At 41.3% G+C, this 12215-nt stretch overlaps 1 protein-coding gene across 6 annotated transcripts; it reads right to left on the bottom strand.

Annotated features, from left to right (window-relative positions):
• Positions 1 to 1563: 1563 nt before the first annotated feature.
• On the bottom strand, positions 1564 to 11988 carry LOC101939800 (protein CLN8-like). 6 transcript variants are annotated; one of them, XM_024101593.3, is made up of 5 exons: positions 11580 to 11889; positions 10759 to 10857; positions 9903 to 10003; positions 8735 to 9387; positions 1564 to 6817 (listed from the first exon to the last, which is right to left on the bottom strand). In XM_024101593.3, the coding sequence occupies exons 4-5, from the start codon at positions 9275 to 9277 to the stop codon at positions 6494 to 6496; spliced, it is 867 nt and encodes a 288-aa protein (XP_023957361.1). In that variant the 5' UTR covers positions 9278 to 9387; positions 9903 to 10003; positions 10759 to 10857; positions 11580 to 11889; the 3' UTR covers positions 1564 to 6493. The 6 variants fall into 6 exon arrangements, with proteins under 6 accessions (XP_023957361.1, XP_023957362.1, XP_042704719.1 ...); XM_024101594.3 differs by having other exon boundaries at positions 10759 to 10842; positions 11580 to 11719; XM_042848785.2 differs by lacking the exon at positions 9903 to 10003 and having other exon boundaries at positions 10759 to 10842; positions 11580 to 11988.
• Positions 11989 to 12215: the final 227 nt, after the last annotated feature.

Raw genomic sequence — 12215 nt, 5'->3', positions numbered from 1 at the left:
GGGTCTCCCACATATAGCCCTAACCACTGGGCTATAGAGTCACTCTCACTTTGGTCCAATGCATATTTATAGCACAACAGGCTGGGGACAGGCATCAAAAGGAAAGGAGGTAAGGTGACAACATGTGCATGCTTAACTTTCATATTTTTATATTGTATACTTCTTCCTATTGGGAACCAGGAAGTGGGCGGGCAAAGCTACTTGTTGGTAGGTTACAGTTCATCAAAATCAAAGGTATTCTGTTTGTGCCTCTGACAAGAGCCGCATATGGTAGGTACTGGGGGGATCTGAAACAGCACAAAGTACTCCTGAACCACACAACTATTTTCTTCAAGTCTTTTAAATCATACACTTCCATTTCACTTGTCTTTTAATTTCCTTCCAGTCCCTCTGCACTAAGACTTTAGTGACCATAACACCTCTATTCTTTTCAATTTCTCAGGTCTTTCATCTACATCTTGTATTATTTAATGCTGTACAGTATTTAGGGTTACAGCTTGTGTAAAAGTAAAATGTAGAGTGTTGTACATGAGCGGGAAAATTAATTCATTAGGAGCCTTTCAATGTGATAAATAAAAACAAAAAATGGGATTATTGCTTTGCAGGTACTGTTACAGAAATATTGCCAAGTATGCAATCCTCCCAGTGCTTTTGCTAATGTTATTTACTTACTGTCTCTCATATCCCATGAAAAAGTGATTAGAAATTTGGCAAGACAATGGAGAAATAATGCCTCATGAAGACGGAGTGAGTTTCCATATGGCAAAGGCTTACTCATGCTCAAGCACGACAACAAAGACTGGATACAAAGCTGTTTCACTAAAAAGATATCAGTTATTGTCAAAGTTCTCCTAAAATCAATGTGGGTTTTCTTATCCTCATACCCTGTTTTTTCATGTTAAACTTTTAAAAGTTTAGGATAGGTTATTTTTTAAAACTTGTATGTGATTAAAGACAGTATGTTTCACAGAAGCATATGGAGACGTTGGCAGTTTGTTAAAATAAACCCTCAGGAAAAGAGGAAGGAGAGAGAGGGTGTGGGTGACATGTTTCTTGATGTAATGGTGTCAGATACTACAGCTTTTACCTCTGTCCATCATGCAGTTACAAAGCTATGGCTTCTCTTTTTAATTTTATATTTTTTTCCCTAAAACCTCCCTGTAAATGATGGGGGGTTTATACTATATCCTGCAATCTAAAACTTCTTTCCAGTTTACAAATGATAAGCTTATCATTCTAAATGGATTTTACAGAAATTTTTATTTGGCTGGAGGGTTTTTTTTTTGTGGGGGGGAGGGCTGGGAGGGATTAGCATCAAGGCAATTTGTTTAAGCAACACTTTAAAAACAAGTTAATGCTATTTTTTAAAAGGTTGGGATAGTAAATCTTTTAAAAGTTGAATTGTAATTTTTATTTCATTAGACCTCTTCCTCTTTGGTTAAGATAAACCTGAAAATACTTATACACATGTGTAAAGTTACTCACATGCATGTACTCAGGATCAGGGTCTAACTCAGATGCAGGCCACACAGCTGGGAATACACAATACACAGACTCAAAGAATAATGTCAAAGTGGTACATTTTTAATCCCCTTTATAAAAGAAAAACATTGTGACCCTGCACTGATATTAATGATCTGTAATAATTAAATGGGCAGTTTTCACCTGTTTCTTTATAAACATTGTTAATATGAAGACCTTTATCCTTTAGTTATTCACAATTGCTGAACATGATGTTATCCTTATCAAATGTAACAAAACATTATAAATACATTTAGTCTATATATTGCATAGCTTATTTAATCACTGCAGGTCACCAGTGGACAAAGCTGAATATTCAAAAAGCAGCCATTTCATCAGTAAAACAGTGAATGGAAGAGTCACACAAATTATAATTATTCCACAAAATACTTTTAATGATGCAAAGAAGCCAAAGACAGTGTGCCATCTAAAACATGTTATATTGTAAATGAACCCAACTACATTCAGTATTTTAAAAGACATTTTAAATTGACTTCTAAATCCATGTCAAGTGGGCATCTCCCTGAGGGCAAGAGTAGAGCGTTATAGAAAGAGAGGGCACAGTATATAAATCCTCAATTACTGTACAAGAAGAAAAATGTGCAGGACTTGGATACTGTTGGCAATCTAGAGGAGTGCTTGAGAATTTGGGCTGGAATCTATACGGCAAGGAAGTCTATCTACTTAGTGCATGACCATGGTAGGTTTGTAGTTAAAAACAAACATTGATTAACAAAGAAAACACAACACCAAGTCAATGCAAAGTACACAGTCCAGGATATGTGGCTGGAGTGTTTTGGATCTGTTTGAAAAGATATGGAGTATTGGCAAGAAGGCTGACAAAAAGTACTACTGTTGTAGCTGTGTTAACCCCAGGATATTGGAGAGACAAGGTGGTTGAGGTAATAGCTGATGTTGGTCCAATAAAAGGTATTACCTCAAACAACCTGCTCTAAGAAGCACTACAATGATTAATCCTGTTCATGATAAAGGCAAAGATAAAGTCTGGAGCATTGAACTGGGGAAGGGAGTACATTAACCTGCCAGCATTCGGGCTTAGCCAAAAATTTTGGAAGTGATGGCAGCAACATACTAAGGGCTTCATCCAACTCTTGCTGAAGTCAATGGGAGCTTTTCCATATGTGTGTGTGATAAGGTCCTCCTAAAGGAGTACGCTACATTTTACATTAGCAAAACCTACAAATGAACTACAATTAGTCTGGGACTACAGCAATAATAAAGTCTTAGCAGCATTTAGGCATGACTAATATCTCATCCTTCAGAACTAAAGAAACATAAAAGAGAATAGATGCTACTGGTCTAGGTCCAGAAGAATTGAGAGATATATCTATATGTATCTGCATAACAGCAATAAACCTGACCAAACTGCCTACAAGTGCAGCTCAGATGAGGAACACACATAGCTAGTACAGATAGGTAATTCTGTACACTTAAGGTTACTTGTTGAGATTATAATTTTAGAGGGATTCATTCTTTATCCTTTCCTTTAACAAGTTCTGAGCCTCCCTTCTTCTCCACCGCTCCTCTTCAAATAAAGCAAAATAAATTATACTACACCCAAGATATCTCGATGCTCAAGGTACACTATCAAGGTGAAAGTCACATTAATAAAAATAATGCCCTAGCTACATTTCTCACAAGACCGAAGAACACTTTCTCCACCCAAATAAAAATTCAGTTTAGATACATATCAACTTCACTCTCTGGCTCTTTTGCACTAGCAAACACTGGTAGGTTAACAAAATTATTCATAAAATACCACTGAGGTACAAGATGCTTTAAGAAGTATAAAATGTTACAAGGTTCCTGTCCTGAGCAGTTTACACTGGCTCCAGGATTTAGGTAAAATTTCTTTTCCAGACCTTTTCCTAAAAAGAAATGCTGTTAATTAAAATTTTATATATCAGTGTAATAAAAGCTATTCTGTTCATAACAGGTGTTATAAACTCAGTTTTACAAAACCAATTTTTTCCCCAATTGTTTAAAAAAAAAAAAAAAAGAAGAACTACACAGTTCCTTCGAGATACCTACCCAGCTGCCTAATCCCACTGGGAACACCCTTCCAATATGCTTTTGAATCTCCAGCACTACAGCTAATCACAGCCCCTCCAAGTGCTAAAACCAAGGCCACGCAAACTACTCCAAAAATTACAAGTATATCCAGGGGTAAAAGTAAGTCTAGTGACTTACCGGTACGCTGGGGCCAGCTCTGGCCCCCAGAAGGGGCGGGACATAGGGCAGAAGGGGTGTGGCTGAGGGAGTCAGAGCCAGCCCCAGCCCACTCTGTAGGATAAGTGCCCCCTCCTCCTGCTCCTCCCACCCTCCCCCACCGGGGTAGCAGCAGCAGCCTGGGGCTCCAGGGGCTATTTAAAGGGCCCGCGGCTCCCCTGCTTCTACTGCCCCGGCCCTTTAAATAGCTGCCGGAGCCCTGGGGAAGTGGCGGGGCTCCAGCAGCTATTTAAAGAACTGGGGCGGCAGAGGCAGCTGGAGCCCTGGGCCCTTTAAATAGCCCCCAGCGCCCCGCAGCCCTACCTCAGGGCTCTAGAAGTGGGGCTCTGGTGGCAATTTAAAGGGCTTGGGGCTCCAGCCCTTTAAATTGCCCCCTGGGCAAGCTGGGCCGCCCCCGTACGGCGCACCGGCTTACTTTCACCTCTGAGCATATCCCAATTTCCTGTTTCACCCACTTCTGAGGCTACTTCTCTTCTGTTCTTAGGCCTCTACAAATTCTCCAGTCTCCTGGTTTCAAAACATTCCCAAACTCTTTGACTTCTCATCTCCATGCCTTCTCCAGATGGCATCTTGCTCCCAAGTGACCAGACTTGCTGAGCACCCAATACTGGAACCTCTTGCAGTGAGGTTTGGCCTCTTTATGTATTTGGGTCACAGATTTTCTTTTCTGTTTATGAGGAACTGATTCATCCTCAACCCTTTTCGCAAACATTTTGTGAGTGACTTTTCTGCTCCTGAAAAGTGCTTGATTGACTACCCTGGGGAATCCAGTTCTTTATCTACAGGACAGGATAAATGTGTGTCACGCTGCCCAAGCAACAAGACTTTACTCTGATCTGGAGAGGCCACCACTATGGATAACAGGGTAATTGATTTTCATGGCCTTTCTCATGAGACTGCCAAAAAGGTGGGGGTTTGGAGTACTGTCCACTGGGAACTGGACTGAGACCACAAAATATATTTCACCTAGTTCATTAGACAGTCTCCAGATAATCACTCTACTGCCATCACTAGGGCTGGATTTGAACCTATGATCTAGAAGTGAAAGGGTCTATATCTCAGGAACAGATCTTTGATGTGTTCCCTAATACATTTCTGCTTGGGCCCAACAGCATTCTGAGCATTCAGTTTTTCCCCATTCCACCTGGCATGTGTCAGTGAAATGCTTCATTTACACTACATACAATGTGCTGATTTATGCTTTCCCCTTATAATTAGGAAAACAGTGTATGTTACCCACATGTCCACATACAAAACTATTAGGAAAATGAGCCTTGACCTAAAATACTTCCATGTGCCTTACAGAAGCTAGTTACTTTGGGAAATAAATTTACAATTAAGCAGAGTTCTTGTCAAATTGTGGGATTTGCCCCACACACATTTTTGGTTTTGCCAGTTTTATATGTTAAAACTAATGCATCACTCCTGCCATTAGGTGCCACTCCTGCACAGAAGAGTCCATTAGTCACTTGTCTACAACCTCAACCAGTACTGGTCCAATCAAGCCTGTAACTGGGTATGATTACTTTAACCAGTTGTTCCAGACTAGTTAGCTTTAAACCAACAATATTTTCTTTATGTCAGGGAAAGATTTAAGGTTTTGCTAGACAGATGCTAGCGAAGTATTATCACCCTCAATGAGTCATTTGATTGTAAAGAAAATAAAGATCCTAAATAAAAAAAAAGATTTCTAAAGTATGTTGTAGGAGTGTTACCATACAGAGAGGTGTCCCTGAAGATTAAAGCTCTCTGTGTGGTCATAGAAGAGGTTCTGGAACAGGCAACAACCACATCCTTGATGTGGAGGAATCACCTGCACAAGTGAAAAGACAGCTCAACTTCCCTCTAGTCAGCTGGCCAACAGCTCAACTTCCCTCTAGTCAGCTGGCCAATCAACCAGGTTATCAGTCAGTGCCGATAGTTGGGGTGATTTTGTGCAATGGACCCTCATACACTAGAAATTGTGCTAACAAACAGCTCATTATGGACTCTTATGGTACTTTACATTTTCATAGATTTTTAAGGCCTGGGGACCAATATGATCATCTAGACTGACCTCCTGTATAACACAGGCCATGGAACCTCACCCAGTGATTTCTGCTCTGCACCAAGCCCACACCTTCTGTTTGACCTACATCATTCTCTCGGATCTTTCAGAAAGATATCTAGTTTTGATTTAAAAACTTCAAGTGATGGAGAATTCATTATAGAATTTTATGGGCTAGTGGTAAAAGCATGGGTCTAGGAGCCAGGTGTTCTACATTCTAGTCCTAGTTTTGCCACTGATTTACAATTTAACTTTGGACAAGTCACTATCAATATCTCGCACATATACTGAATGGGATTAATGCTAATCTCCTTCAAGGAGGAGCTGTGAGGCTTAATTAGCTATTTGTAAAGCACCTGGAGATTCTAAAATGAATGATAGACGCTTGCTTTTCATTGCTAAATGACAGAGCACTGTCCAACGTGAGAAAAATGCTGGTATAAATTCTGACTGAGTCAAAGATTTTGACTGTGTTATTTATATTCTATATATATGAGAGAGAAGAAGCAACAATTTTAAACACTTTTGATAAATGAGTATAGAATACTGATAACAATCGGCCAACTGAGCAATATGTTTATAAACGTCTTGTAAATAATTCTATTTTCATGCACTCAGGAGTAAACCTGCTCCATGTTCTTCTGGCCAGATTTTACCATAATATCTGTTGCAGCATTATAGCCTCTTCTTTTGGCCTGTTTCACCGTTTAATTTTCCAAAAGATCCATTTTTCATTGCTGTATTCGAAAAGTTCCAGTCAACTGGAGTGAGGAGCTGCTTGGTCTTCTTGTATGTCCAGTATGGGTTAAGTATTATTGTAAGTGAACATAATCCCATGAAAAAGACAGTAAAATATGGAAGTCCCATATTTTCCACCACATCATTCCAATTGGAAATGCACACCCACCACATGTGATAAGTAATGATCATGCGACAGTGAAACAGGTGGATCATTACCCACTGGTTTGCCTTCCAAAAAAGGGTATTAGACCAGCCAATCTGGAAAAGACAACAAAGAGAAATGAGATTGCCTTACCTTGAAGCAGCAGTCAGTGTTTTCTATAAATAAGAGACATATTTAGCTTTCCTGTGTGTTAGATGTAAACAGCCATACAGACACATACGCTCAATCATTTTCCTCTGGAGTGCTAAGAGGTGCTGTATAAATGTGCAATCTTTTGTCCACAAGAATTATAAACCATTTCATAAATTATGGGCATCTAAGTTCCCCCTAAGCTGCGTGGCAGGCTATAAAGGGTCACCCAGGCACACAGCCAAGGGGACCTGAAGAGGAGAGAAGTAGGGGATGGGTGGGGAGGGGAGCAAGTTGGGACATACAGGGCTGCCACGGGCCTCGGCCCCGGAAGCTGCTGCCAGCAGAGAGAGGGGCCTCAGCCCCTGAGCTGCTAATGGCGGGGAGAGGGCTTGGGGGAGTCCTCTGGCCCCAGCCCTGGGGGAGTCCTCTGGCTCCAGCCCTGGGGGAGCCTACACCCCAGATTCCTCATCCCCAGCCCCACCCCTTGAGTCTGCACCCCCAGCTGGATCCTGCACCCCCCTGCACCCCAATGCTCTGCCCCAGCCCTGAGCCCCCTCCCACACCCCAGACCCCTCATCCTGGCCCACCCAGGAGCCAGCACCACCCACATCACACTCCAAACCCCTTGGCCCCACCCCCACGACACATCAGCTCCATATTGGTGCACATAACAAAATTCATTCATACATGGATATAAAAAAATTACAGGGAACATTAATGGGCGTACAGTATCACTTACATATTCACATAGTCTTCCTCCATTAACCATTTAATAAACTATTCAAACAAAGCACATTCACAATAGTGCAGTGGGGGTTAGTAGGGTCTGGGAATTTTAGCTAACACCACTGAGGCAAACCATGACTCTCTGCCTGCTCTAGCATCTATATGCACAAAAAGTACGTCCCCGTTTCAGTTCTTATCAAAAGCACCTCAGAAGGGCTGAGGTGAGCTGTAGTTTTATAGAATCCAGATATTTTAGACCTGAAGTTTAAACCACTAAGGGCTGGTCCACACTAACCCCCCAGTTTGAACTAAGATACGCAACTTCAGCTACGTGAATAACGTAGCTGAAGTATCTTATTTCAAACTACAAGTTACTTACCACGGGTCCACACGCGGTAGGCAGGCTCCCCCGTTAACTCTGCGTACTCCTCTTGTGGAGCAGGAGTACCGGTGTCGACAGTGAGCACTTCCGGGATCGATTGCTTACCCGGAGGTAAGTATAGACGTACCCTAAGACATACCCTTTGGAACTGATTAAGGCTTGGGAAGCAGGGCTGTTTTCTTCTCTCCCTACAAGCATGGCAGATCTCTTCAAGTCTATCCTCCCTTCCCCACATCCACAGAGGATATAAAACATACATAAACACTCATGTGTGTGAGCACACATCTTTATTCTCCAGCAATAATGTTAAGGCTTAGATTACCGTTATTGGACCTGATGAGCCATTCTCATGGTACTATTTAGACTTAATAAAAAAATCTTCCAAAATTTGAATTTAATCATCTAATCTTTGGTCCTATGCACTGGATTCCAACAAGTGAGTCAGAAAATTATTTTTTTTAAATCTCTTTCATTTTGTTTCTTTGTTATGAAATAGGTAAAAATAAATAAATAAATAAATAAATAATTTTTTGTTTTACACTAGTTAACTATTTTTAGGGTGTTATAATTAAGGATTCCCTTGCTCAATTCATTTCCAGTTTAGAAGGGAAAAAAAATCTAACTTGATCCCAGAACTTATCTCCAAATTTGGAGACCATTATTTATTTGTTTGCAGATATGCATATTTGTGGGGAGGGGAGTGAAGGGGCAACATTTTTAAAGGAAACTTCTATCACCAGTAATTAAAACAAGATCATTAACAAGTTCTTACCTTTAAAAGTACCCAGGAGAAGCAGGTTGAAGGAGTGCTCATCTCAAGTAGCAGTCCAATCAGGGGTAGATAGTGTCCAGATTTTATGTTTGTTATCAGCCCAAGAAAGCCACCGAGGGCAAGTAAATGATGAACTACCAAGAATACATCAAACGTCTTGAAAATAATATTAGACAGATGAACACCTACATTTTCAAGCAAAAAGAAGCCAGAGGCTATTAAGCAATTAAACCAGCTCCACTTTTGCTGTGAATACACTTTGTCAGCTTGAAAAACTGGATCTATGAGCATGGCCCACAACCCAGCTATGCAACTCTGAACTCCAAACACGCCACGTGTGATAGTCATATTCCAGAAGACCTTCTCCTTTGCTGACAAAGCACGATAAGTAGCACTGATCCATGAGGACAGCCAGTGAGCTAAAAGAAATACTCCCAGGTAGATGAAAAAACCAGCTGCTAGTAATGTCAAACGAACTTCCCACAGAACATAGTCCCAGTCAAATATGGCTCTGGACATTGCACCATCATTGGCAAGATTCATTTCTTCCTTCTATACTTCAAAATATTGGGAGGGAGTCTGAAGCTTCTTACTCACACGTTGGTCTACTTAAGGCTGCTGAGCCCGTGCCATTACATACAGCAGGTACCCATCTGAAATTAAAACAAGAAGAAGAAAGGAGACTTGTAAAGAATGGCTCTGTGTGTGTGTGTGCATGTGTATATAATATAAATAAATAAAGCACAGGCACAGATATTCTTGAAGAAGTCATTTATGAAAGCTCACTAGTTTCACTACAGTAAAGACTTTGTCCTTATTGGTCTTTCTTCCCTTCCTGTTGCTTCTACATACATAGAATACACACTTTTTTTTAAATCTTCAAGTCTTCCATTGTCTTTCTAAATCATTCCTCAGGAAGACTCGGTTGACATGTTTTGCTAACACTAGTGTCAATATTGTCAACACACTGTTAAAATAATTCGACAGTTTATCTGCCAATTCCTTACAGAATACTTGGCAATTGTAATATGACCAATGTTTATTGCTTCTAACAAGGTTCACATTTCAAGTGTGAAGAGCAACAAGTACCATGGACATAAGAAGGGGGCCAGGGCAAAAGGAAAAAACAAAACACCCCCCCCTTCCCCCCAAAAAACTACAGACTTACAATTCTTTAGCAGCATGTTTAAGCATCACTGAACCTTCATTTTTCACCTGTGGAGCCCTCTGGGTCTGATTCTCATATACACTAAGGCCATTTTACAATGCCTGTAAGTATAAAGGAGCCTTGAATTCTCAGTGCCGAATAACATGGCCTCAGTGAACAGATAGTAGATATAGATATTATAGTGTATACACACACTTTATTATTTTGGCTATAAAAAAGAAAATAAGGAAGCGGAATAATACTGGAAATATTCTTTATTATATGTTCTGTATTAACAGACCTTTGATACACACAAGAATGTACTTTTTGTCTGTTATAATGAGAATTTTTTAAAATCTTTTTCTGTATTAAGTCCTATGTTGTGAAAAATAAATACAACTTTTCAAAGTTTAAAAATTAAAAAGAAAGGAGCCCTGCTTCATAGTTCTTTCTTCTGTGAGTTGTTTTAATTATGTATGCAGAATCAGAGGTGTGCATGTTGTTTTGTTTGCAATTTGGAATATCAGACACCAAAAAAACAAGGCATAGTTTGACAACACCTTATGCTAGTAAATGAGACTATTTACATGAGCAAAAGGCTTGCTGGGTCATCTCGTGAACAGAACTGCACAGTCAACTTCTGAACAGAATTAGACCACTTTCCGAAAGGCCATTTATTCCCGAAGCTAACTAAGAGAGTAGGACATTGAGAAACAAACCCTCTATTGTCTCCCCCAGCATCACAGTAATATCATTAACTATATAGTCCAGAATTTTCAAACTTGGGGGTATAAAGTTTCATTAAAACTTCCTCCACATGATGTGGTTTAAAGATGCTGAACTTTTTTGTTGTTTGTTTAAAAATATCCATAATCACCAGTTCATTTTGCTGATGCATCAGAGTGGAGTCAGCACCACCACTGGACACAGCACATCCTGTCAAATATGGCCATGGGAAGAACTGCCAAGAGAATATCTAATTTAACACAGTTTGGGGGGAGGCAAAAGAGGAAGTCATATGGATCGTTAGTAACATAAATAAAAAGAGTCTGCAAAAATGCTTTCCCTCCCTGCTCCCCAATATAATAAATCACAGAAAAGGGGGGCAATATCCTCATAGCCTCAGAGCAAAGGAATGTTGCTGATTTTTATTATCATTTACACCAGAGCAAATCCACTGCCTTGCATCTTGGACGAGTGGGAGTTAAGGATCCTCATTTGATACAATATTACACTCTCTCTGCACTGATGTATGCAACATGTAAGGAAGTGGAGAATCAGGTCCATTAACATAAGCATAGCTACACTGGTGTGAAGAGAAAGCCCCAGAAACATTTCCTCTCTAAACTCCCCACAAAAAAAGACAAAACAAAACACACTCACCCCACCCCACCTACATTCAGAACTCCCCTGACTTCATGGAATAACATCATACTTCCAAGATAGAAGCTTTCTAAGCACGTAACCAAAACCAGCAGTTAGTTAACGCTAATGCCCATTTCCTCCTCCTCACAAGAGGAAACAGTACAACACACAGAAAATATTTGCACAAGAAGCAGTTCAGGAGGGGGGAAAACAAAACAACAACAACGAAATAACCGTATGCGGGTTCCCCTAGGCCCACCCTTTACATTCAGAATGTCTGTGCTATAGTTAATAAAGTCCCTCTCCACCCGGCACCCATTGCTTGCTACTTACTGGCACACAGGCCTCACTGCTGGCTGTGAGTTTTCTCTCCGAGGCCCCTGTGCTTTCCTGTCATGCGCTCAACAGCAGCAATCAGCCGACAGCAAAACAGTGAAGTTCGGGCTTCTTCTTCCACCTTTGCAGAGGCAGCTGGAATGGAAGTGAAACAGCCTTGAGCCCAGCTCCTCACCGCAGCAAAGGGAGACACCCGCATACGGGATAATGTGCTGCTGCCGAAGTCCCACCCTTTGTTCCTGCTGACGTAAACTATCGGTCCCTCCCTGGCGGGGGGAGTGGAGCGCACTCAGTTCTCCCTGGAGCTTATTCTGCAGGGCAGGAGGGGGGTCAGGCCACACTCTGCCCTGGTGCTGCAGCCAAATTTCGCGTTGCACCGATTAAAAGGGCGATCGCCCGCCCCCTCAGTAGGGAGTCCTGACAAACCATTGCACGGGGGCAGTGTGTTGTCATTGGCAGCCGCAGCGAGAACCACTGAGCTGTGTAGAAACGTGGGAGCTGGAACCGAGGGACAGACCCCTCCAATACCCCGCTGTGGGGCAGGACGTGTGTGTGTCCTGCAAAGAAATAGTGTGTCACACACGTGGGTTGGCTGTATTGTACACATGTGCCGCACTGTGGTATCTTATTATA

Source organism: Chrysemys picta, chromosome 3, assembly GCF_011386835.1.
Source record: "Chrysemys picta bellii isolate R12L10 chromosome 3, ASM1138683v2, whole genome shotgun sequence".
Classification (NCBI taxonomy): Eukaryota; Metazoa; Chordata; order Testudines; family Emydidae; genus Chrysemys; species Chrysemys picta.
Note: the sequence above shows the minus strand (reverse complement) of the source record. Positions and strands in the feature narration are given on the sequence as shown.